Source organism: Euwallacea fornicatus, chromosome 30, assembly GCF_040115645.1.
Source record: "Euwallacea fornicatus isolate EFF26 chromosome 30, ASM4011564v1, whole genome shotgun sequence".
NCBI classification, from domain to species: domain Eukaryota; kingdom Metazoa; phylum Arthropoda; class Insecta; order Coleoptera; family Curculionidae; genus Euwallacea; species Euwallacea fornicatus.
In genome coordinates, this window is record NC_089570.1 from 1,502,262 (window position 1) to 1,529,380 (window position 27,119).

The 27,119-nt window shown below is 42.4% G+C and overlaps 4 protein-coding genes across 5 annotated transcripts; 1 reads left to right on the forward strand and 3 right to left on the reverse strand.

Annotated features, from left to right (window-relative positions):
* Window positions 1-3,685: 3,685 nt before the first annotated feature.
* On the forward strand, window positions 3,686-4,989 carry LOC136347831 (polygalacturonase-like). The gene is given in 3 exon segments (XM_066298163.1): window positions 3,686-4,092; window positions 4,149-4,339; window positions 4,393-4,989. Coding segments are annotated over 3 exon segments (1,158 nt in total). The 5' UTR covers window positions 3,686-3,701; the 3' UTR covers window positions 4,969-4,989.
* Window positions 4,990-9,962: 4,973 nt separating this feature from the next.
* On the reverse strand, window positions 9,963-10,801 carry LOC136347995 (odorant receptor Or2-like). The gene is made up of 5 exons (XM_066298483.1): window positions 10,662-10,801; window positions 10,510-10,609; window positions 10,358-10,456; window positions 10,152-10,307; window positions 9,963-10,086 (listed from the first exon to the last, which is right to left on the reverse strand). The coding sequence occupies exons 1-5, from the start codon at window positions 10,799-10,801 to the stop codon at window positions 10,042-10,044; spliced, it is 540 nt and encodes a 179-aa protein (XP_066154580.1). The 3' UTR covers window positions 9,963-10,041.
* Window positions 10,802-19,713: 8,912 nt separating this feature from the next.
* Window positions 19,714-21,073, reverse strand: LOC136347753 (uncharacterized). Its single transcript, XM_066298025.1, has 2 exons — window positions 20,246-21,073; window positions 19,714-20,193 (listed from the first exon to the last, which is right to left on the reverse strand). The coding sequence occupies exons 1-2, from the start codon at window positions 21,029-21,031 to the stop codon at window positions 19,765-19,767; spliced, it is 1,215 nt and encodes a 404-aa protein (XP_066154122.1). The 5' UTR covers window positions 21,032-21,073; the 3' UTR covers window positions 19,714-19,764.
* Window positions 21,074-21,952: 879 nt separating this feature from the next.
* On the reverse strand, window positions 21,953-23,757 carry LOC136347830 (uncharacterized). 2 transcript variants are annotated; one of them, XM_066298162.1, is made up of 3 exons: window positions 23,129-23,336; window positions 22,614-23,036; window positions 21,953-22,564 (listed from the first exon to the last, which is right to left on the reverse strand). In XM_066298162.1, the coding sequence occupies exons 1-3, from the start codon at window positions 23,201-23,203 to the stop codon at window positions 22,130-22,132; spliced, it is 933 nt and encodes a 310-aa protein (XP_066154259.1). In that variant the 5' UTR covers window positions 23,204-23,336; the 3' UTR covers window positions 21,953-22,129. The 2 variants fall into 2 exon arrangements, with proteins under 2 accessions (XP_066154259.1, XP_066154258.1); XM_066298161.1 differs by having other exon boundaries at window positions 22,614-23,757.
* Window positions 23,758-27,119: the final 3,362 nt, after the last annotated feature.

A 27,119-nucleotide genomic window follows, 5' to 3' on the forward strand; every position in this document is an offset into this window, starting at 1 on the left:
ACCTCATTCCGGTATACCTGGTAGATCGGTTAAATTTTAATATCTGCTAGTTTGATCGAATTCCGAGTTCAGAGGCGCGCAAGGGCCCTCAAGATTTCAACACAGCCATGTTCCAAATTCCCTCCTCCCGTTTGATTGTTTTTGTTGATGTCACTATGAGGGGTAAATTGCATTACGTACGGCCCTGCCCTTGCTTCAAACGCATGTTTTTTAAATTGGCGAGAGAGAACCGTTGCAGGTGATTAATTAACAATATGTTATTGACGTTTCCCTTCCCATGGGAACCAGTGGCTATTTGGTTTTTCTGAATTTACATGAATGTTCGAAATTGAGATAAATAAACGGCAACTTTCTGCTCGTTGCTTTTTGAACCGCCTCGAGGCCCATGCAAAAGATGGGAAAAGTGACCTGGCAAATCTGGAGACTGAAACGCGCCTTTGACTGCAACGACTGAACTCGAGGGCCGCATTACCAAAGTGCCGCAACGTTCCTCGACTTCTTTGCAACGGCCAACCGAAAGGTCCATTAACTTCTCTTTTCTTTTTTCTTTTTTTTTCTTTTTTAGAAACAACACACATTCGCCCTTGTCGAATGCGGGTGTCGCCCGAATTAAAGCCTCCCAAATCGCTTCGGTGATTTTTCTTTCCTGGGAAAAAGGGCGCCCGCAGGCTACGCTGCAGGTCCAGCATGGTCGTCAATATTCTCAGAAAGTAATGGCTCCGAACTTAATCCGCAAATCCCCAAGGAATCCCCCGGATGACCGGGAGCCTCTCACAATAGCAGCCCGTTTGAGCCCGCTACATTATTTAACTAACGCTAACTACTAAATCGTGTGTGCCCAGGAGACTTGACCGGAAAGGGCTATTTAAGGTGGACTTTAAAGCTGATTTGTGCACAAGAACTCAGTTGTGTCCTGAAGGTTGCGAAAAAATTTCTGTGAAAGGTCAGTTAAAAGTCAGTTTTTCCGATCTGCGTTGGAAGTTATTTTCCGCAATTTTAACGGCGTGTACCGTGAGGGTAATTTCTGGTAACACGTTGCCGAAACCATCTCCATACGTTTCTGGGATATGGGGTATCGAAAAAAACCATAAAAAAATGGAATTTTCGTTTTCTCGCCCCGCCGCCAGTGCGAAGTCGACTCGGACGATCGTCCAATTTCAGTGATAGCGCATTTCAGCATCTTGAACGCTGTCGGGGAACTAAACTGGATAAATTCAATGTGAGGCTTGGTCCCTGTGTTGGATGTGAGCCCATCCACAGGGGGATTTCTACTTTGTGATTTTTTTTAGTGCCAGAACGTGATATTTAATCTCAAAAGCATTTCCGCTCCGTCCACCGGTTAACACATGAATTCCCACAAGTTTCGCCACAATGCATAGTTATGTGAAAAGTTCCCGTTTGGTGTAAATATTTAATGACGATTTTATTCACAAAAAGGGCGTTTATTTGGCAGGGTCCCGTTTTTCATATTGGCGAATATACGGAATGCAGAAAGCAAAGCTGGGGGCGGAATAATGGTATTCAACGTGCGCTTCCGATGTAACTTTTTATGATTTATGCCCGCAGTTCCGCAGGAAGTTTCTCTTATCAAAACCAGCTAGTTTCAACTACAATGACCATTTGATGCTTTTTCTTTTCAATTCCTCTTTTTGTCCCTGGATAAAATGCTTCTGCATCCAGAATGATAGCGCCTGATTTATGGCAAAGAATTATTTTGGACAAAAGATTCGCTTTTTCACCGAAAGATAAGCGGTTTGTGTTTGAGAGAGCTTTGAACTGATACAGCACGGGGGTGGGAGGTTCCGGGGAGGATTCAGACGAGAGTGCTTTATATATATATATATATCACGGTGTATAACTGGACCAAACGCCGTCGTTCTTAGAGCATTTACCATGAATGGAATCAATCAACCTTTCTCCATCAACCATAAATATTAATGGAAAGATAAGCTGGTTTTCCGCAATAAACCGACCCACCACGTATTATGGAGCTTCCCGCGTAACCGAACGGTGAAATATCAGGCCACATAAATGCTGATAGTCATTATGAAAACGTTCAAGCATCATTTATAAAGATAAGCCCTGAATGTCGGGCTGACAGCCACTATTGGTGATCGATTAGGAATCAATCCGACACAGAGAGCAGTCAATGGGCGTGTGACGTCATTTCCTTTGTGCCCTTATCGCACTTCTGGTTCATAACGCCTGAATAATGGCCAAAATGGAGCGGAGCAAACACACATACACGGTGGATATAAGGGATGATGTTGTGTATGTAGTCGTTTTGCGGGACAGAGGAAGGTGGCATCATCCTCGGAGACTCGAAGGCTCTTCCAATAGCAAACGGGTATTCAATCGGCAAACCTCTTGAGATTGTGTTGGTAAAATTAACTTTTTAGTCACATTGTTCACGGCGATAAATGGCAGTACTCGAGTCCTTAACCTGGAGAATTGAGAACGTGGAGATATTTTTAGGTGCGCTGAGTAATGCCTGGAAAAGGCTACAATAAGTAGACTACGAATGACGCTTATCTGACGGGGTTCCCCATGGTCGAAATACGGTGATGACTTATTTTGACACGATCTTCACGCTCGCAGATTCAAGAATCTAGTCCTTACTATTTTTTTTTTTTGTAAGGAAGACTGTCTGCGCTAGTATTTGCGGTGTAAAATACTCCCGTAAAATGATGTTAAAATGACCCGCATTTGTCGAATTTCCAGAATTGTTTTTGCTAGATCCAGCTGTCTGTACGTAATCAACACTTTGCCAGGCACGTAGTAGTACAATTTGAAAAACGCTCCAAGAAAAGCCGAAACCAGTTCCTCAACTCTAAACTTTATTTCAATTTGCGTTTGCCCTTCGAGCGCCTCTAATGAGGCGCCTATTATTATCGGAAAGGTGGTGCTTAGTCCGGACCTGATATAAACTTTTTTCTTCATTTCGTATATCTGAGTAAACCGTCTGCATGCAAAGTGAGTTCTTTGCTACCCCCTTTCCTAACCTCGTCCCTTCGTCACCCTTTGATAAAACTAGGCGGATGAATACATAACACAAAGGCTATTTAAAAAGGCTCCTTTCAGCTTTGTAGCCTTTTCTCGCGGTTCTTTATTGGATTAGAGCACAGTGGTTGACTTGGCCCGGCTCGAAGGGCTTATATGGCTTCCACTACATTAATCAAATGACACTTCATCCTTTTCCGGCGAAATTAACTCGTCGCTCCATTATGCCGAAAATACTAAAACGTACATATTTTTGAAAATGAGTTACGAAATGTGAGAAGGGAATTGTCTTTCCACATGCGGTTGGGAAATAGGCCTAGAAAGGTTTATTGGATGGGTGTGATAGATTGGAAACAATAATCATTTTACTTTATTTATTCACCAACATTCTGTTCACTGTTCAAAAGTAATGAGGCTGCTGGGTTAAAAAAACCCTTACCTGAGCATTGAAGATCATTAGTTGAGCCCAAACGAGAGAATACACGCTCTGCTTCAGTTCAAGCAATAGATGTGTCGCAATTACTCACTAAAATGCAACCGACGAAGAAGGAGAAAAATTATGATCAGCGCTCCAGGAGCTCTAGAAGACAGCACCTCGGAGGAAACTCTTTAAAAGATGCCGTAAGCTCATTACGACAAACAAAACATTAATTAACAAAATACTGACGTAAAAAAACAGATAAACAACCACATCAATAATAATGTTTGCAATTGAGATAGTGACACAAATACTTGAGAAACAAGTATATAAATCAGAACGAGCCCTAAGGAAAACATTCACTACCACGAACAGATTCGTGAAAGTTATCGCCCTCCTAGCTACAGCTGCAGCTGTGTCAGCTAACGCCTTGAAGGCCAGCTGCTCAGTGTCCCGCTATAATGACATCGCGGCTGCAGTGAAGCCCTGCACCACACTGACCTTGACCGACATTACCGTACCCGCCTAAACCACCTTGGAACTTAGTCTCCAAACTGGAACCAAACTTGCTGGAACCTGGAAGTGGGAGTACGCAGAGTGGGCCGGTCCTCTTATCGAAATCAAAGGCAGCAAAGTCACCGTTACAGGAAATAGCGTTACTCTCGATGGAAGAGGTAACAGATTCATTTGCAGATTTGATTTTACGATGAATTCGCACTTATCATTTTAGGCGCCCAATGGTGGGATGGTAAAGGGGACGACGGCGTCAAGAAACTCAAATTCATGAGGATCAAGACCACTGGAGGTTCTACCTTGTCAAACATCAAACTGTTGAATTGTCCCCGCCAGTGCGTTTCTATCAACAGTGCCAGTGACACCACAATCGACAACTTCAACCTTGAAGTTACGGCTGGAGATACTGTAAGTTTGGCGATTTGATCGTGGCAAAAATTGTTGAACAAAACGATATTCAGAGAGGCGGTCACAACACCGATGGCTTCGACGTCACCAGCTACACCAGAATCACCGTTCAAAACTCAGTCGTCAAAAACCAAGACGACTGCGTGGCGGTCAACCAGGGATCAAACATGCTCTTCCGCAACTTAACCTGCAGTGGTGGACACGGTCTCAGTTTGTCCGTTGGCCAAAGCGGTGAGAACGGGTCCCCGAACACCGTCTCCAATATCACCTTCTCTGACAGCACCGTCATGAACTCCGACAACGGCATCCATGTTAAGACTCACTCTGACGCCGTCAAGGATATTACCTACTCAAATATCAAATTTTCCGATATCAAGAAATACGGAATCAACGCCCAAGAAGACTACGAAGATGGTTTCTCCAGTGGAAAACCCAAAGGAAATATTCCCATCACCAACTTAAAAATTAGGGGAATTTCTGGAAGTATGACTGGAGATTCTAATAGCATGCCCGTCTACATCCTCTGCGCATCTGGTGGATGCAGCAGCTGGACCTGGTCTTCGATCTCCATCTCCAATGGAAAGAAGGCCAATTCTTGCAATCACAAACCTTCCAGTTTCACCTGTTAGTTTTACTCAATTTTTGACATTATCGGTTAAAGAAATTACTCGTTATATCGCTGACTTAACAGTTTTGGAGGGTATTGCCGAGTGACGAATGATGAGGACTTTCGTCAATTCGTCGTCGTATTTCCTCAACTATCCTCATTTCTTCCTTTCCTGCGGCGATATTCTGGCAGCATTCGAGTGCAGTCCGCGAATATGTTGGAGGTTGGCGATTCGTGAGAACTTACTCGAATGGAGGTTCTGCAGATGGGCCAATATTCCGTGTGATCCAGGATTTCGCCTCGGTATGGTTATTCCCTTAGCTTTCTTAGGGCCTGACACGTGACTCTCTCGCTTTATTTAAAAATTTTGAAATTTCGCAGCCGGTACGCACGCGCTCCCGAAGGTTTTCCGGCGAGTAACACTCTACTGAGTGTCACGTCTTGAGTGCATAGCTGGCGCGGCTCAGAAAAACAACAGTGATTTATACACGAATCGGCTCAATCCCATCCCAGTCCGAATGCAAATTGCCTCGTTCAAATGGGGCGAATACCGTAATTAGTTTATTGCTTTAGAGCCAGCTAAAAATACAAACGGTATCACGTGCTTTGATAAAAATCAGTAATTAGCAACAGTAATTATAGGAACTAACGAGCTTTTTTGGGGGCCCTCCGCCGATTTTAAGCCCCCAGGATGAGGGAAACGGCCCGAAAGCGGTTCGCCTCATTTGTTCTGGCTGATTTGTGTTTTTTTTCACCCAAATCCGTTTATAAATTGGTCCTGAGTTGGTTTTTATTTTAATGCGGCCCGCTATCATATCAGAAAAGCTGAGATTTTAATGCGTTGGATGTGAAATACAAAGCTTCTGGCTGCGAGCTTTTAATCCGAGGGCCAGTTGACGTGAATTTATTGTCCGGTTTTATTCGTGTCCGGGAATTATAATTTCGAATGCCTCCTTTAGGATTTTGTTAAATTGCTTTTTTTAAATGCCGTGCCGCGGATGGACGGTAATGATATGGAGATTCCCCATATCACGATCGGATTTTTAACACTAAATTGGAATTCAGAGCAGGATTTGACAATACACACATTTTTACAAAAAAAAAATATTAAAAAAAAAATACGTCGAATTGAAATTCTGATAATTTAACCAGCAAATCCTTAGGTTTACAGTTGCACGAATTTGCCTTCGGTCCATCGGTAATGGAACCCCGGACCGAGTCCAGGCACTGCAACCTCTGCTGCCGCACGTAATGGAAGCCTTCGCACCCCCGTCTATAGTTCCCGCGACCCTGGTTAACTTCAGATCGGCGACAGGGGTGTTCCCCGAGGAGTTACCACTAAACGATCCATTTTCGTAGTCCTCTCAAACGTTCACTCCATACCTTGTAATGCTTGCAAAAACATAACGAAATTGGAGTAATGCGTGTGGAATTTTCTGCGATATTTTTATCAGATAGTTCTGATACGTAACACCAGAAACCGACCCAGATCGATCATCAGAATAAGTTTTAATGTAAATTCCGTTTTGCGAGTCTGAAACGTGCTGTCAACGACCGTAACGTGGAACACAGTGTTTTTAGGTCCGTTTTCAGTGCTTTGGCCAACAGATAAGGCCAGGGCGTGGCCGCCACTGCAGGTCACGTTTTGGAAGATCATGTTAAAGTCCTTGTTAAGTGCTGCGCAGTTATCTTGCTTCTTCACAATACTATTCGTGACTGTAATGTATGTCGAGGTTGAAACATCGATACCATCAGTGTTGTGCCCATTTTCCTGAAACTTTTAACGAATTAACACAATTTCAGTTTTGCAGATCTCCCAAGAGATCGACGCAGGATCTGCAGCTGAGACGCCAATGAGGAAGTTATCGACGGAGGCTCCACCAGCAGAATAGATGGAAATTAACTGTGCTGGACAATTAGTAATAAGTGGAAAATTCATAATTCGTAATGTTTCGCAAAAGCGCTCCATCAGTAGCTTTGATTCGGAAGAATTTTGGTTGAGAAACGCCACTGTCTACCGTTCCATCCTACCACGATGCTCCTAGTCCATCGCGATTCATGTCGTCTTCTCGCACCACAACATTGCGGTCCTCAATTTAGGGCCGCGGCCTTTTCGACCCAGTGACGTCCAAGTACCAGCAAGGATCAGCTGAACACTAACATTAAAGTCAGCCTTCAAGGTGGTGTCTGCAGGCCCACTGGGATTCTCCAGAGACCGCAACTGGAGATTCCGTCGGCTATGCCATCGTAAGGAGTGACCATGCAGCCTTTAAGGGCTTAGCAGTAAGGCAAATCAGTCAGTAAAAGCAGCGCTGTTGGTAATAAAGTCATGTTGCGACTCGAAAAACGGCACAAGTTTTGCCGATACCCCCAAACTGATTTTGAACAATAAAAGTCATGTCTTTGAGGGGCACGTGTGAAAGTGCCCTTTATCTCCTGTTTGAAAAATTCCGCAATCCACTTGAGTTATTCCTGAGTATGAGTGATCTGATTAACGTCAGACTACAATGCCGATGCTTGAAGGATTCTCGGAGTGTGGGGCAAAAGTGCTTATACAGGGCGTCTCCCCTGAACGGTTAACTTCATGGAACATATTCGACATAGTTTTTTTCGCAGAAATACGGAGCTTTCTGAACGTGAATTTAATTTTTTTAAACCAGTGAGGTAGCACGTTCTTCGTTTAGGACGTTCGGGGCCGGGCACACGAGAACGCCGCTGGTGAAATTTGCAACATGGCCGTTCCCTGGAACACGTGTTTCTGGGCCGATTTTACGCCCCCCAATTTTCGTCAAAATATTTAACGCGGAAACGGACTTTTGAGGACAAACTTAAAGACGATAATAATTGTCCATCCCCCTGTATTTCAGGTGGGAAGCGAGGGCGGGCCCGTGCTGGCACGGACTGTTCTTCTTGTTTCAGCGACACGAGCTTACACTAAGCTGTCGGCCCTGGGACACCCCGTACGACCGGCCTGAACGCTCATAGGAAATTTCCATGGAAGTCTGATTGAAATTCGGCGAAAGCGGTCGCCGAGGCAATGGAAAAAAAGAGACGAGTCAACGAAAGCTTCCACGGGATATGGAGGCAGGAGCGGTTTCTCGCCGATACTCAGTCGCTGAGACCGAAGGAATTAAGCCTGCAGGGAATCCCCATGGGAACTCTCCTGCAAAACTTGACGAGACGAATTTGACATTTAAAGCAAAAACTAATTCCGAATTAACTTAATCCGGAATTAATATTTCATCGATAGGTTAGAATTCTAATGCACGGGCTTAAGTTAATTACTAATGAGTCGAAACGAGAATGCTGTGTAAATGTTTAACTTTAGCTTGGCTGCATAAGCCCTGCTATAAATTCAATGAAATATGTAGGCGGACCGTAAGTGGTTTGCAAGATATGGCCAAGTGTAGTCAAGTTTCACCAAGTTAGACACACATGAATTAGAGATAGTTTTGGCGATAAATAAATTCTTGACCCGATGGTCCTGCGGAGCTGTAATTTCGAGAGCGTAACGATAAAACCTTAGAGACAAGATTGCGAATTGACGGTTGATTCCGCTCTCATTTCCACCAGACTGAATTATAAATGTAACCGGAACAGAGGCAACGCAAAAAATTGATAAAAGTGCCCAGGAGCTTAAAAAGCTTGTCACAAAGGGGAAATGAAGTCACTAGTGCCACTGTCTCAGGCATAACACCTCTTAAATTATTAAATTCCTTCACTTCTTTTACTTGCCGTCGATCAGACGCTCATTTCCTGTTTTTATTTGCAGTGAGAATTAGCATTTTCATTCCGAACTTCAGTTTTTAATTTAAATCTACAACGTGAAAATAATTAAAATCATCCGCCATCCGAGGGAGTAATTTCGCAACGGCGACGGAGGACCCTCGCGAGGGCCCGAAGCGAACCCATCACGAAGCTCTAACGGACGTTTAAACAGCCAATTGAACTCCCGCAGCGAGGGCCGAGCAGGGACTCGCACGGCCGAGGGTCCTGCAGTCGTAGACCAAGTGGACTCGAGCCTCCGCCTCACCAAGCGATCCATGACATCTCCCTCTGGGATAGCTTTCAGCGTTCCTTACCGGCGCTGCCCAGTTCGGATTGGGGAGGGGTCGCGATGAGTCTTCTTCGAGTTTCTAACCCGGAGGGTTTTTTTCGCCTGAACGTCTCCAGGCGAGAATTCTGTTAATCGATTGTTGTGAATCCCCGTCGTATAATATAAACCTGGATAATTCGAATCCCTGCTTCTCTATCGGGTTTCTCGATGACGTTCCAGGCTTATCCCAAAAGTAATAGGTTATATTAGTGTGAGGCATGCAAATTAACTGAGAAAATGCCGGGAATTCGACTGTAATTCCCTAAGGTCTCTTGATCGAGAGCCACTTCTCAAATGTAATTATTTCAGTCTTTGATAGGATCACGATAATGTTGCGAATTGGATGGATCGGCTGAAGGGGTTTAGATTTTACCGATTAAATTATGTGTTCGAACATGAATGGAGTTTGCAGCCGTACAATTGGAAATAGGAGACTGTTGCGTAATTAACATCGAGGAATGTGGCGGATTTAGCTTTGAGGTACCCGTAGACCAAATAGTTCTGGATATACTCTAAAAGTGAGCTGTGCGACCGCTTATAGAGCTCACCTGGATGATTGATTCGAGACATTGTTCGACGCAGTCGCTCCGCTGATTCCGGAGATATCGGAGTCAACGGGTTAATTAAGTCCCCCCCCAATCTCCCCTCAAAAGCGAAACACTTGACGATAACCCCTTACGCCCCACACCTTTATTTCTTCTGCCATCAAGCAGATACGCTGCCCCGTGTAACTCGAAGAGGTTTCTTTCACCTTCCCGTTCTTCTACCTCGCGCATCCAGAAAACTTATTAGATACATATGTGTAATGACGTAATTTAGAGAAGAAGAATGGAGACTTCGAACGGCACCTAATGCCCCTTTCCAACAATAACGCCGTTTCGAGCCTCTAAAGCTGATGTATATTTAGTGCATTTTCAGATCATCTTAATTGAACTGTGCTCGAACATCGTGCGTCTATTCTACGGCATTCTACATCCAAAAGTGATTTCGCCCCAAGTGCTACTTGGTCATGATGCTGACATAGGAGTACGCAGCCTTGAACACCTGAAATAGTACTAGTTGTTATCGTTATTGGTGCCGCATTCAGTGCACTCATGAACTATACATACTGTGAGAGCCGAGCCATTTGTCATGGCACTAAAAGGGCCTATGGACAAGACCAGAGGGACCTTCGCCCTAGTGATGACGAACTGAGTGAGCACCAGGGCCTCTTTGTTCAAGAGGTACCATCTGCTCTGATATAATGCGTTCCCAATTTCTTCGCTCTGCGTTGTTACTAGTGAATTTATATCCGCGATCGCACCGTGCTACTTACCTGCACTTTAATTTCGTTACAAATCCAAGCTAGAAGGGAAATTTGCAACACCAAAAGCAGGAGGAAACAAGTCAGCCACATGAGTTCCGAAGCCTCCATCTGAAATCATCATTCAAATGATCCGCGTCCTGAACGTTAATTCAACTTAAAACCTTGATTAGATTCGCAGATACTGAGGCAATATCCATGGAGCTGAGAATGTACTCGATCATAAGGATATACTTGGTGCTCGCATTCAGAAATTTAATAAAACTACAATAAAAACCAACACATAGTATGTGCCCGTCTGTTTATAGCTTCATACTTAATGATGTACTGATGCTCTCTTATAAGCTCTTTGAGAATGTCAATTTTCTCTTGCACGTTGCGTTCATTGAAGTCTTCTTCAACGAAATATCTGAAGCGTATTTGAAGCATCTGCAGTTGGGTTGAAGCATACACCATCAACGTAATGTAGACTCCATAGGTCATTGTGTTACAGGTGCCACCGCTCCAAGACCATACAACTTGGGTCAGGAAGAGGGTTTTCACATTATCCACTTTGTTCAATGGAATTAGGGTTTGGTACATCAAGTGAGGTTCGATGGTTTCGTTGCCCGCATTCATCTTGCCCATTTGAACGATTAGGTAAGCACCTTTATTCGAAAATCATGGTTTATCGCACGCCACCAATGTAAGATTCTTACCATATAATTCTAGAAACGCAATTGTAGATAACGTCCCCGCAGCAATGGAAACCCCATAGACGCTGCAAATTACAATCTTCTTGCGATACATGGTGATGATCTCCTCATTCCCACTCTCCCAAATCAGCTTCTCCTTCTGAATAATCTCCCGAAACAGATCAAGAACGTTATATTTGGCATAAATGATCATCTTCACTGCGATTTTGGTGGCGTTGCAGAACACCCCGATATTGGCAATGATGATTGGTAGTTCATAGCGGTATATAATCAATCGTATGGTCTCGCCCAAAAGCATTAGAAAAAATATGGCGAAGGCAAATCTCATGAAAAGGCTGTAGATTTTGAACAAGGCCTGCACAATGGCATTTTTTGAGACGGGTAGGTCCCAAGTACCAGCGACTATCATGAACAATCTTGCCCATTTAATCAGCTGTTGGTTTTTGAAGTCGAAGGCGATCTCTTCGCTCATGATGAGTGAACCGTTTGGGCCGGAAAACGTCGATTGAATGAGAAAAATATAGAGCGTTAGTTTTGAGGTAACTTAAGGCGTTAAATATTTAAAAGACGTAGAAAAGAGTGGTGGGAAAAGATCTCTATTTTGCACTGCTGCTAAATGATTTAGTTAGTAATTCATAGGGCAATTGCCAAGTTTTCCTTTTGGATTTTGCGTTCCAGATTTTCATGTTTTGTCAATGCAAAAACTGGAATTGGGAGGAAACATTGTCACAATCGGAAAACATTAATTTATCTCCGGAAAACTCTCCTTTCGGGAAAAATAAGGTTTCGCGAAAAGAAAGTGTGTGCTTCGTTAAGTCTTGCTTGAATGAAATCGGTTTGCCGCACCTCATTTAGATGTTCCTGGGAGTTCCAGAAATGCCTGAGAAGTGGTAAATTTCTGAGGACAAAAGGCATCTTACTAATCGCTTAAGGATCTGGGACAAATCTTACTGAAAACAAAAGTTTACGGACTGATCAGTGAGCTTCCCCTCAGAACAGCATAAGAATCGCCGTTTTAGGACTCTTGATAGAAAGAATCTGCCCCCTCTAGTTCCCTCATTTAAGGTTGAATTTTTGGAATTTCTAGCAGAAGCGTTTCCAGACGCTGCTTTGACGTCTCTAAAGCACTTTAGAGAGTTAAAATTTCTAAAAACAAGAGACCACGTCATAGAATCCAGAAATCTTCCCTAATTTAGCGAGGTTTCAAAGGGTTACTGCCTGGACGAACGCCTCAAAAAAACAACGAAAAAAGATCGCGATGACCTGAGCTCAGTAGAGCCATCACACAGATGGACTTCATGCAAGTCAGGAACATTCTTGCGTGAAGAGCTTCTGCTTCCTGGAGCTTGGAAGCTTTGTTCTGTAGCCAAAATTCAGCTTTCAGATTGCGAAAAATCACTGAGATATTCCCCCAACAGCAGTTTTTCAGGAATCGAGGGGCCATTACTCATGTATCAAACGAAAAAATGCACAATTTGAGATGAGAACGTGAACTCTGTCGTATGTATCGCATATTTTGCATGCAGTCGCTTCTGAGAATCAAAAATTCAAAATCTAAATTAAAACATTCTCTCTAAATAATTCAGGCTGCGTCTCGGGGCGGGGAGCCGTTTCACCCATCTACCAACGACACAAACGAACTTATCTACGTCATCTGGTCAAACCCCCAGCTACATCCATCCAGTTCGTAGCCGGAGCGCGCTCTATTTCGCGTGAAAACGGAAAACGAAATCCAAAAGTGCTAAAACCGTCCTGACGCCCAGCCCCGGGACGCAGCGTCGTCGCAGCTGAACCACGTGGAGCGTCACGTGGTGCGGAGGCGCCGCGACGTCTTCCTCAAAGGACGCCCCATTGGCGGAGGCGTATTTCGAGGCGGTCGTTCTGGCACCAGACGGAGGACGAACCCTGGATCTGGCGCCCACTGGCGGAGGCTGCTAATGTTGCTAAAAAGGAAGAAAAATGTTTTAGATGCTTTAGGTGATAAAGTTTTATACGGATTTAAAGCGAGGGACCTGGGTATTGATTCGGTCTATTCTAATCTCCAATTTGCATAACTGGATGGTAGTTGGGAAACTGATATTTATGGGATTTTTATGCTGAATCTAAAACTTTACTTGTTAACTAGTTTTAGGAAAAGTCGCTGGGCGAGAAACAAATCTGTTTCAAATGTCACTTCAAATAGGAGTAATAGGGCCATTAGGACGTCCCTTAATAAGGGAGATAAACGTGTCTACATAAGGCCATCCCTCCTGCTTGTATATCGAATGATCCGAGGTAGTTGTGCCATAAATAACCCCGCTGGCGTAAATGTCGGCTTGTTAAACACAGGTAGCAGTTAGCTGCAGTTTTGGATCATAACGGGATTAAGCTAGGCCGGTTATTTATGGCCCTGATCAAACTTACGGCAGCTAAACAATCCTGCAGAAGGCCTACTATAAGGCCTGCAGCGAGGAATCGGTGCCGTCTTCTGTCGGTTGGGGTTCAAAGATCAAGAACCGAAGTACTGTTACGTGTATGGACGACACAAATGAGCGAATTTGGAAAAGATCCAACTTCCATACGTTTTCGAACTAAATTTACTAAATCAACAACTTTCCGCCATTTTTCAATTTTCGTCTCGAGCTTCCTGGAAATATACCTCGCTCGAACTCTTTTCCCAACTCTCCGGGCACAAAGAACCATTCTTATCCATAGAAAATTAATACATCTTCAAGTTTCGTCCGTTTTTTTCAAGTGTTGTGTTGAGACTGTCCCGTTAGCCACCAGCTTTAATCCCCGGCTTCCCGGAGGCCCTGATTTTTTCCAAATTGGATTTTTCAAATCAAAAACGTTCCGGACGGTTTGATGTCTCACTTCAGTGTTATTTTGCACTTATTCGTATATTTTCCTCCTTTTTAATCCGTTTTTTCAGAATTTTTAGATACCTTAATTATCAGTTTTTGTCCTCTACGAGTTGTTAGGGGTGTGGCTCGGTTAAAATCTTTGTTGGCCAAGCTCGAATAACTGTTAAATATTTTAATGTTTCATTTTCATCAATTTCCAAAACATCCTTATCGATATCTAGCGCATTTTTTCAGCTTCTTAGAGACCCAACTTCCTTTGAGATTCCCCCCATTTTGAGTGACTTTTCCGCTTTTCTCTTGTGGTTTCCGGGCAGCTCGTCGATTCTCAAGTATTCGTCTTCGGGCTCCTACAGATCTTGTTTGCTTCCAAGTTTATTCTGGAGATGTGCTGTTTTATTTCCTGCGCCTTCCAGAGGGGGCTCATTCGTCTGTACTTCTGTTTCGCACCTGCCAGCTCCCTACGAACCTCGCATCGTCTTGGACTTCTTGTCTGGTTTCCCCAATTTTGAAACTTTCCCAATTTTGGAAGTTTCCCAATTTTGAAAGTTCCCCAATTTTGAAAGTTTCCCAATTTTGGAAGTTTCCCAATTTTGGAAGTTCCCCAATTTTGAAAGTTTCCCAATTTTGGAAGTTTCCCAATTTTGGAAGTTCCCCAATTTTGGAAGTTTCCCAGTTTTGAAAGTTTGCTAATTTTGGAAGTTCCCCAATTTTGGAAGTTCCCCAATTTTGAAAGTTCCCCAATTTTGGAAGTTTCCCAATTTTGAAAGTTTGCCAATTTTGGAAGTTTCCCAATTTTGAAAGTTTCCCAATTTTGGAAGTTCCCCAATTTTGAAAGTTTCCCAATTTTGGAAGTTTCCCAATTTTGGAAGTTTCCCAGTTTTGAAAGTTTGCTAATTTTGGAAGTTCCCCAATTTTGGAAGTTCCCCAATTTTGAAAGTTCCCCAATTTTGAAAGTTTCCCAATTTTGGAAGTACGTGAATTTCTCACGACAACTTCTACAAAATTCGCGTTTTCCACCAGATTTCTGCTCTAAGTTCCTGGACGGATTGTCGCTGTCCAGTTTTACTCTCGAACCTTTTCAAATTCCTTTTTATGCGGTGGTCTGTTTTGTTTTCCTCTGCATCTTCCAAACGTTCAACGTACGGATGTCTAGCAACCTCGACCTCCTAGAGCATTCTTCTCCAAATTCCAAAATCACTTCGTGCTTCTCAATTTCGTTTTCCCTAATTCCACGAAACCAGATTCCGAGAAGCAGAACTCCGCGTTCCAGATTTTTGGACATGACCTGGGGGAAAATCGAATTCACAATTTTCGGTTCTATTTGAGGCAAGAGGAAGACTCCATCACCATTGTTCGTCCAAGAACGCCTACTTTCTCCAGTCGCCCTGTGTTCTCTTAGCTCTACATGAGCTTTAGGCACGCTTTTGCGAATTCAACCGTTCTAACGTTGTATCCAGACTGAGTCAAATGTCGCATGGAATTGTTATCATAATAGGCCCTCCTGCCGATGCAGGGGATATCAGTTTTAATCCACGCCGACTATCAATTGCAGGATTTCCACCTATGCTGTATAAAAGTTTTAGCATCTTTTTGTTTGTCCAAATCAAGCCCAGGTGGCCTCGTCTGGAAACTAAGCAGATTCCACTTGATTTACCTCTATTTTTTTACTCCACGTTTTTTTTTTTTTTTTTTAATTTTTTTTTTTTTTGAAGAACTCTAGAGACCCGAAAGGAAATTCCCGACAACGTTGTATTCTAATTTCTCCCTTATTGCAACCCAACTTCGTTAAATAATTAAAACGATATTCAGATTTATACAATCCAATCCAGATGACTCGTTTGAAGACAAAACTTATCAGCTACGTGCAGCTGAAGCGGTAACTGTTGCGTATAATTGGAACTAAACAAGTTCATGGCTGCGTACTAATTGACGTCTATATTGGCCAGAATGTTTCGGAATTGAGTCCTATTCCATTCTATTCAACGTTTAAAATTATTAATTAAACCGATTGCAGATTAGAGTTGTAACTTAGATAATTCGGAAAAATGGTAATTTACGTGTGTGCTTTTTATGGCATTTTCAGTGTGTTCCCTTGCGACGAAAATGGGAAAGAGGGCTGTAGAGTAATTTGAATTTCGGTTTAATTTCCAGGTAAGCTGGTTTCACCTAGGAGAGAGAAGGGTCGTATTTCCAGACTGTTTCGTCCGTTTGAAGAGCGTCGCATGCTCGGTTAAGTTTTTGTCGTGCAATGTTTTAATTAAGCACATATTTTACGACAAGGAGCCAGACTGGCTCAAAGCGAGCACACGCCAAGGGTCGCGAAACAGGCAACTATGCCGTTCCGACATCAAAAGGGGGGACAAATAAAAGAGATTTTACAGCAACAGTTTAGTTTGCTTAATGTTTTGAATTTCGCAGCCCTTTAAGCCCTTTGATTGCACAGATTAAATATAGGTCACCCCCCTTTTTTTTTTTTTTTTTTTTTTAATTCTTTTTTTTTTTAATTCGGGGCCTTATTTCTCCGACTTTTATTTCAAACATTCCGGTTTGATCTCGTATTTTTGCTGCTTTTTTTGCGACGGGCGAAACGCCACCACGTTTCGATAAAAACAGCTTTAACCGTAAATTCTAAAGGGCCCAAATGCCAAAACCCACCGCGATATTGAACAAAAACCTCCAGATAAAAACTAACCGTTTATAATTTTTTTTTTTTTTTTTTAATTCTTCGAATGAATCGCCTACAGAGGAGTACGTAATGTAACCGAACGTTAATGAACTAGCACACGGTTGGGGCATAAAAGCGAAACCGAAATTCCGTAAAAAAGTCCCAGTTATTTTAGAAGTTTAGCTCGAGAGGGTCTAACTCTATTTAACGTTACATTCAGAAAGATTGCAATAGTCCTGTTAACGCTTTAGTGTCCCTTGATTTAACATTTTATTCATGTGTCTCTTTTATTAATTTCCCTGTTAATTAATTAATTTTTTATTAATTTTTTTTAGTGGAATGGACTCTAGCATACCAATTTTCAGTTTAGCCGCACGAATTCGGCTTTGGCATTGGAGGTGCGAAATCTCGCGAGTTCGAAGGTATATCATGAATTTTTGCACTTTTAAAACTTTAACGGAGCCCCAAGGGGCACAATATTAATACACTTCTTCATCTTTACTAGCCCCGGATTATCATCGGTTATTCGTGCCCGAGAAGCTTACGATACGGCCATTTCGGTTGTTGTTATAAACTCATCAACGGACTTATGCAGATTTTTTAAATAATCTTTAAGCATGTGCGTCACCTAAAATGGATTATTGTGGAGCGGTCCTTTAATCATTCTCCCCATATCTTCTGGCGCCTACACGGGGGACTAAAGGTCCCGCATAAATTTATTAAAAATCGAAGGAAATGTTTTTCGTGGAAACGCCGGAAAATGTCAAAAATCGCTCGTAGCTGCGAGTTTTTTTTAACGTAACGAGCACGCGTACAGGGTTGCCCATGTAGCACATAGATGCACGCTATTATTTTTTTTCTTATGGGACTCCATATAATGTTTTTGATTTCTTTGAGAAGTCCATGGGGCCCAAGTCTGGCGAACCAGCAGGCCGCTCTAATTGCTGCATTGCGGAGACATTTCAATAACCGGTTAATTCAGATACGGGCAGGTTACGTGAAATGTGTTCGGAATTTTTCAAAAGAACTCGTAAACGTCGTGATATACATGGGGTTCCATAAGAAAGGGTGTATTTGCGTTCCGCATGGGTTGCCCCGCACACGTGCCCGTTACGTCAAACAACTAAAGGCCGTTCTTGAGGTGCTCCGGCATTTCCATAAAAAATATTTCCTCAGCTTTACACGAATTTATGCGGCACTTTTGGTCCTTTGTGTGTAACTTGCATTCGCGCTTGCGTCTTTGAATTTGCGCGAAATCCGGCTCGCGGAGGGGATGCGAGTGACCGTTGACCACGAATGTTTCTCTCCGTCCAGGTTTTTTCTCTTTCATCGTCGCGAGTAACTGGTGGCCGAACCAGGGCGAATGCGGCAGCACGTAGCGTCGGTCCGGGACGTACGGTCCACGGACCCTTCGTCGCACGTCAAAACTCGCACCGTCCGATTGCTCAGAATTCGCGAATTTCTGAGCGGGCACGCCGGCTGCGTGTACGACAATCGCTTGAGACGTCTCAGTTGGATTTTTAACTGACAAATTTCATTTGTCCCCCGCAATATTTACGTTTCCAATAAATTATAAACCGGATTCGGGCAATAATTCCGCACGATCGAAATTCGCTAAATTAACACCCGGTCATAATAAATTATGACCTGTTAGAGACGAGCGTGTATTTTATAACAAACCCCAACCTCAAAACGTAAATTAACAGATTTTACTGTTATTCTATCTACGTATCTAATTGCATTTGGCTGCCAATACCGTATACCATTTATGGACATAATTAAGGCCGCTGACAATAATGTAGCGAAATTTGCCATGGTAAATTAGGGATTCGAGGCAAACGGACCGTCACTATCCCGCATTATTTCAATATGCAGATTGTTAATTAAATCTGCTCAAAGGCATAGTTACATGACAGCAATCTGTCTAGAACATTGCTGAGCAGGCCGCCGCCATTTTAATTATGATGTGTAACCGTGCGTAATTTCATTAATATAAAACGCAAATACTCTTAAATGGTCGTATTGGAGAGGAGATGCAATGGACGTGACATATTGGATTCTGCAGGAATTTAATTAGTTTTCCCCTTCGTCTAGAAGTGGAGGTTTTTCTTTGATGGTGCAAAGGCTGCTTGGGCGCGGAGAAGACCCCGTGGACTAATTTGCTTAAACCAGCTATCGATTTGTAATTAGTTTCATGCAGGCGGACAGGTGGAAAATTTAAAAATAAACATTCGCGTAGCAGCATCGCTTGTGGAAATTAAGGCAATTAAGTACTCGTTGGCAGCCGCTGGTCAATATGGTGCCACCGTGATTGATTTCATAAAGCTCGACGTCCGGCGCTAATTTATCAACTAAAACTGAGTGCAGAATCCAATTTAATTACGCCGCATGGCATGCCATCTGATTCGCACAGTTAGTAGTTAATGCGATGCCTGCTTTGTTTGCAGTTACAGTGTCTGGACTGGGACAAACTTCGGGAGAAGGGTGCTGGAAATACCTTTTATCTATTCACGTTTGAATTAAAGTTTCAGAACTTGATTAATCGTAAGCGACATAATGTTTACCGAAGCTGATCAAATTTTGAGCAGGAACTGCTGCTCGACACGAATCTTGACGGAAGGACGTGAATGCCGATGGGAATCTTTGAAAAGTTGACGGCGACCAAACGGCAAAGTCGTTGGGCGCATTCGAGGCGCTTGCACCGCTCGCGCAGCGCTTGAACCTCGATAGGTTTTGCGCTGGCGGCTGGCCGGTAAAATTTCATTGAAATTCGCTTGTAGGAGTTTTTACTCGGCGCAAATCCCAGTCTCAGAATTAGTTCGATTCCCTAGGAATTTGCTAAACGCGCGATGAGTCGTTGCGATCTTCCTAAAGTTAAATTTCGATCAAGGAAACTTACGCTGGAGGCTCAGAACCTCAACGTTTCACTTTTCTGCGATATGTTTTGCCAATTTCTCCATTAAACGAATTCAAATTCAATTGCGTCAACAAAGGGTATACTTTAATGCATTAAATAATTTAAATACCGTGTTAGGGTCCACAATTGAATCACCTCATATCCTGTATTCATTAACTCCATTGTCCGAAAGTTCTCCAAATACGAGCACAATTCCGTGGAAAACGCGGCTTAAACAATCCGATTGTTTCATTGTTTGCAAATTTGTCATAATTCCATTCACATTTATTGTTAAAGTAATCATTATTATTTGATACATTTTAAAAATCGTTGAAATTTAGGAAATGCTTGACCGCAGCGGTCAGTCGCGGAAAGAGTCTGCTGTAGTTTTTGCGAACAATTTCTTCAATTTTTTCCTCAAATCCTTCGTTAAATGATCCAATGTCGAAGGTGTCTTCTTTGGCAGTGAGGATCGCTGGTAAAATCATTGAAGTCTTTTGAATCCCATATATGGAATATTTCTTCCATTGCTTGACAAGCTCTTCGTAGGGGAGCAATTCTCTTGCGTCACATCCCAGGGATTCTAAAGTCGACGACAAGGAGGAATAGTATATTTGCAGAAATTCTTTGGTGTGGTTAAATTCCTCTTCTGAACCGTTTACATATAAATGGTAAGTCAAGTCTAATACTGGAGAATTGAGTCTTGAGCACTGGAAGTCAAGAAACTTCACTGCCGTTGGTTTGTTCTCCTGGAAAAAATGCGAATTTGCCATCAGGATGTGTTTTGCGCGCTTTACTCACCTCATATTTGAACATGAAATTGTTGTTCCAGCTTTCTCCATGATGGAAAACCACGTATTTTTCTGTATCCTGGGCCTCATAAACCTCGAATAATTTCTGGTTATAGCCCTGGGGAAAGTGCCTTTGCAACCTTAGCACTATTTCCGTGTCTCCTTTTGAGGAAAGAATCTTATACAGGAGATTTTCGGCGAGTGTAACGCAGCTTTTAATTCTCCCGAGAAATTTCCTGTGCACGCACTCCATATTGGAAAACAACTTGGAAAACGCCTCCGACTGGTTTTTGCGCAGGGCCAAACTTAATGCGTGCCACTGCCCGTAGCCCTTAAAGGTTACTTTAAAATGGTCACAGTCCAGTGGTCGATACTTGTCGTGAATCTTATACCCCTGAGCTCTCAAATTCTGAAGCATCAAAACCTCATCGTTTTCATTAAGTAATGTTTTGAAGCATTCAGGCAGTAATTCTCCCACCAGGCTCACATCATGCTCCTGCTCAAGCTTTTGAAATACGGGTAACACCTTACCGTATACAAAAATCTCCCTCTCATAACAGAGTCTCAGGGGCATAACCTCTCGAAGCGATGGGCTTTGTTTGCCGTGTTTAAGTGCTATATCGAAACGGTTTCCGTCAGCAGTAACTACAAGAAAAGTGACATCACCTACGTAGCCATCACCATCTTCCGTGGTGCCAAGCACCGTAAAATCGATGCTTTTGAACCCCTGGAAAGCGTCTGAAATCCAACGTTTAAAATTTTTAGTTCTATCAGGGACGTTCATATGTTCATACATATCTATCTACTAGTCTATCAGATTATTTTCGTATGGTTCAAATGTAAATAAGTGGTTCAAGCAATATATATATATATATATATATATATTTATATACTCGCATATATAGCAAATTATTTTATTACACGATATACCGGGTATCGATCAGACGCATTACATTAAAGTCGCAATTTTTTCCCGAAATTTGAAATCCTTTGTGAATTCGTTTTTTTTTTTTAATATATATATCTCCTATAGTGAACCATTAGAAATCATCGCAGATCTACTAGTGATCCATAACTGGCAGTTCAATAATTGTGGACAACAATTTCTTAAAAAGTTAGGGGGGGGGGGGGTTGCACTAGAATTTAGAGCCGCGCGGTATATTGTTTTCTCACAGTCACAAGGGATTTGTATGTGGGTAAATACGTTCATTGTGCATTTATCATTCAATGTTGATAGAGCATATCATTACTGTTTACTTTTTCATGAATTATTAAGTATTACTTATTATTTATTCTGAATCAACTGCTTTGCGGGCCACAAATTTTCCTTACGGCGTCCATACAGGAGTTTCAGTGTCTTGTGATTGGTTTTCCCACCCAGCAACACCAGGAAAACCACCTTTCTGAGCCACCACCTTCACACAATAACAACGTCCGCGTGAGCCGGTTTGGCCCGAGGATGATCTTTCTTGACATCTTCTTTTGAATTTACCGATTTTTTATGTTCTGATCATCCCCTCAGAAGTTCTATTTATCCCGCGTCCAGAATTTGCAGGAACCATGCAACATTTGTTTTCACACATTAAAGAATATTTACAGAATATTCCAGCACTTAGTTCACAGAGTGGAAACATGCTGGATATGCGAGCTCTGACAGTCATTTGATACCTCAGGACAACTCTCTTCCGCACTTTTAATAATAACGATCACCATAACATTCTCGGTTTACCATTTTATTCGAAAAGTAACTAACAACATTCTCTAAGCCCTAACACCATACTAAACGGTATCACCATAGTGTAGTCTTCTATAATATTATGAACCGCCATGATACCCGCATATCACTGCTCTCTTAGCAAGTGAGCAACAATTCCTTAAAGTCTTAACGGCGCATCTAAAGGTTACCCAAGAAGTGTTTAACCACATTTATCATCCTGGAAGAGAGTCGGGTGAAATTTTTCTTCTTCAATTGCTCAAACATATTATTAATATTCTCATCAGTCATACTTTCAATATCGAATGTGTCCTCTTTCTCCGACAAAGCTACGGTCAAAATTAGCATAGCTAACAAACATCCAAACAACGAATACTCCTTCCATTGCCTGATTAATTCCTCATAGGGGAACAGTTTGTCCGGATCTGAACCCAGTTGCTTTATGGTAGATGAAAGACTATTGTGGTATATTCGGAGCAAAGTGTCGAAGTATTGGTGCTCAGATCCTGAGGCAGTAGAATAGAAATGGTAGCTCAGGTCTAAAACTGGGGACCCGATTTTGGAGACTTGGAAGTCCAGAAATATGACTTTTTGGGGAGTTGTCTTATCATCGTCCTAAAAGAAAATTGCTGCGGATTCGTTCACTGAATTATGGAAGACTCACCGTATATTTGAACATAAAGTTGTTATTCCAGCAATCTCCATGGAGGACGATGCAGTTTTCTTCCCGCTTACTATTGTAGTACAGTATAGATTCGTATATACTCCCTTTAAGTAGCCCTTTGAAACGTTTTTTCAAATCCAGCTCTCCCTGCTCGTCAAGCACCGCATATAAAGTCTGCTCACTATTGTCGATTACGCTTTTCAGTGTTGGAAGAAGGGCGATTATGACGCATTCCAAGTCTGAGAATCGCTTTCGGAATTCTTCTGGATGTTGGTCCCTGTAGGCGATGCCAAAAGCGTGCCATCGCCCATAGTTTTCGAACGTGAGCTTCAGATGGTTGAAATTTAAGGGCTGGAACCTGTCATGCAATTCGTACCCAATTGCCTTTGCGTTTTGGAGCACTAGAACCTCTTCGTTCTCGGTCTGCAAAGTTGCGAAGCATTTCACTAGGAAATTGTCCAGGATTTTCACGTTTCTCTCCTCCTCGAAATTTCGAAACAAGGGAATCAACGTACCGTAGATGAAAACCTCTCTTCTGAAGGCGACTTGCACTGGCAGCTTCTTACGTAGAGTCTCAGATAATTTCCCATACTTCAGGACTATGTCGAGCTCTTCGGCATTTCCATCTTTCTTCAGGCACTTCACTTTGAGGAAAGCAATGTCTCCGAGATATCCCTCGCCTTTTTCCGAAGACCCCAGAATTTCCGTTTCGGCACTGAGGTAGCCCTTGCTGAGAAAAGAGGTGGAAATCCACGAAGAAATCTTTTCACCGATGTCCAAAGCCATTTTTAACCAAACTATCGTGGGCAACTCTGCAGGTGTAACTGGTGTATCTTATCAAATATCGGGATTAAATACCAAATCCCTTAATTTTTAAAGAAAATAAATTAACATGACTATGCAACAAATTTGGTTGATTTGTCGGGCATAAACCATCTAATAAATAATTTTAATAACTAGGTCGAGATAATATCAAATTACTTTGTCCCAACGGTCCTTGAAGTGATTAAATATGAGGCCATGTGCGCACATCATTATTATTTAATTATAAACGTGAACTTTTCCCATTGCCTTCATAAAAGAAGTATTAGATGGCAATTCCTATTAGCTCGCCATTACACAGCACGTTTCGAAGGAAAATGCCCAAACTGAAATACTAAAATCTCTTTCAAGCTTGAAGCGGCTCTGCGCACCGTAATGCGCTTAACTCAAGCTATATTTGGATCATAGGGTATCATGGTGGTTCTCACAAGTTATCGTTAGGTTTATTACATATTTGTCTGCTGGCCAGAAATTAATTGGATTTCGACGAAAGAAATTTATCAGATGCCCGTAATGGTGGTAGGGGTACCATTAGCAGGAAGTACAGTTGGGCGCTTTACATTTTCCATCTAACATGCAGTAAATATTGTTGAAATTGCTAAGCTGAACGTAAACGACTTAAAGTAAACTAGAAATAAAGAAGAAATATTTGAGTGTGGTGGGGGACAATTATCACTCAAATCAACGGTGAAGTTTCATTTTCCTAAAATTTAGAGCAATTTCGCGACTTTTTCAGGGTTGTACCTAGGATGAATCGAATAAGGGATCCGTCAGGACGCTAAAATCTACTACGGACGTTGTAGATTAACCACTGCCGCATCTGCGTGGGATTCGGACACTGGAACCTCCGGACAGTGTCAGACTTATGGGGGAAAATATTTGAAAAAGTTCTCGGTAAAACACTTAAGAGGATTTTTCCTTCAACTTACCCCTTAAAACCTCTCCGCAATTTACAGTTTCGAGCATTTTCCGGGGGAAAAATCTTAGGCTTGAATTCCCATTAAATTTCAACCCATTTTCCCCGATTTTTCTCATTGTTTGAACAATCCAGTTTGAAAAACATAAATGTCTTTTCCTATTTTTTGCACATAAAACAATCCTAAGCAATATCGAAAAAATGTCACTGACCAAATCCCGCTCTAAATTACACGTGTTTCGGGCTACACATGCTTGTGAGCATTTCGTCTTAACGTACGACCTAATATATCAGGCTTTATGGACTTTTTATGTCCAGCCCCCGGTGTCGACAATAAATTTACTTAAACTGTAATGCTTTTTTAAACGTGCTGGCAGCGTGATAAAACACCTTGGGCTGGAACCCAACCAGGCAAAATTTGTCTTAAGTCCGCCAGGTCTTAACTACGAATTAACCTGATAATGCGATGAGAAATGTCTCGATGACCCTAAAACCCAATTTGGCGAAATTAGCAGATTCTTAGGGGTCAATCACCCAAAAGTTAGCCTTGCGAGTACTGCTACCGATGCCAGGGTAAGTCTTCGAACACAATCGATGAAACCAATAAATCAAAGACAGTAACCAGCAATACAAAGAAGGTAGGGTTGGGTTGGGGCATAAATTATGCACGTGTGGCACGAGTAATAGAGTTTGAATGGAATTAGAACTAATAAGTCCCTCGTATATATCAAAATGTGGCTGCGTGTAGCAACGAGCCGGTTATAAACACAGATATCGGAATCTGCGGCCCGGATAAATCACCGGACTCTCCGGTCATTAGTTCCAGCCGCACACATTATCTGGATACCACTGAATAGGTTTATATGTTCGAAGCGACTGTTGGAGTGGCTCATATCGTGCGAATTTATCATTTAAACGTTTCAGCCTGTTCGATTTCATGGGAGAGGAGTATGTGAGGAAGAAATTTGAACGGAGAGAAGGAGAGAAAAAACTGGAAATGGTGGAAAAAAATATTTACGGAAATCGCTGAGAAATTCCGCTGTTCGTCCAGAGGGAAATTTATTTCCAAGAGAGTAAGGTAGAGGATCGTTTACGGCACATGCAATTATTTATTTCGCCCCTCAACCAAGTTGGGACGTTGGTCTCTTCCAAGTGGAGAATTCTATGATCTGAGAAGACCATCTGCGTGTGCCCTTGAACTTCCGTAATTCTAAGCCCAATTCGTCGATTTTGCAGGGATCGCTCAGTCGTAGAAACTAAACATAATCAGCGATTGCACAATCTAAATCGGCACAATTACCTTTCCTTGACATTGGCAATGTCGCTTTTGCCGGAGCCAGTCACGAGGAGCGTCGCCTAGCCAATGGAGAGCCGGGACGGCTGACGTGCGTGCCAGGCGACGTTGCCACTTGCGTAAAGAGCCAGCTAAAAATCCCGAAGCGAAATCCTCGAATTACCGGATGTAGAGGGACATGGGGCCTTCTCGAATCGCTCTCCGTATCGCTGCCGAATTTTTCTAATACGAATATCCCGTTTCTTTTTTAGGTTGAATCTGTCTTCCACACCACGTGAGCTTAGAGGAAATTACAATGGCAAAAAATGGTTAGGACCGGGACAAAGGTGTGGACTGCGAATGACGGGAGGTGACAACAAATGTGAAAAATAAAGGAGTATTGAGCTAAAAACGGCCGTTAAAATTAATTCGATCACTACGCTCGAGACACCCGGCTTAAATTAACCCATTATAGGGTAAACTGGGAATATCATAAACTATGTTTGGCAGGACAGGTAGCAAAATGGAGCCAGCAATGTTATTAATTAGTTAATTAATTAAAGGCATCTTCACTGACGGGGGATCAACGTAAATTCGAGACAAGGTTATGCGGACCCGACCACATTTTCATAACATGTCTATTTGGAATTCCAGAGCAGCAATTCCTGAATACGAAATGTATGGTTCCTGGAATCATCAGTGTAGTGATTTTCCAGCGGGATTATTGCGGTTGTGGATCCATGGAGGAATGCAATTGGCAACTATGCATCAAGTTTTTTGATTTCCTCACTCCCGCTTAATTGGATCTCTTATATTATTCAAGTTTTAATTAGTTGGTGAATTAGCCATTGAGTAGAATGGCCGTACTCGGAGCGAAATTAAGTCATTAACACTTTTCCAATTTGGCCGGTCTCAGGTTCTATAATAACAAACCCACAGTGGTCCAATTAAAATGTGTGCGGCGTAAAAGAGAATTACTTTGACGTAAAATAATTAGCTGGAAGAGAAAAATCGGTGATTATATTTGATCCGGGACAAGGAGGAAGGGTGCAAATTGCCAATCTTGTTAGAAGTTGTTAATTGGCGAGCTTACGCCCTATTCAGTCTATTCGTATGCAATGCGGGCGCTCTTTCTACCCCTCAGACGACCCTCTATTGTAGGCCCAATATTACGCCACATATACAGAGAGCAACAAAAATCTGGGAAACTATCGCCAAGTTCTAATGGCTTTAAAGGAAGTGATATTTATTAGGGTGCAGGCATAAATAACGGCAACAAGGACCCTAATAATTGAGTTAGTTGGGAATTAAGGCTAATAAGGCCCTGGTATATATCAAAGGGTTGTAGCACCGCGCCAGTTAAACTGGAGAGATACCGGAATCTCTGGATAAATCACTGGACTCTACGGTCATTAGTTGCAGCCGGACCTTGAAACCATAATTAAATCTACAAAATGTACCTTTGAGGAGAATGGAAAACAAGCACATATGTCTG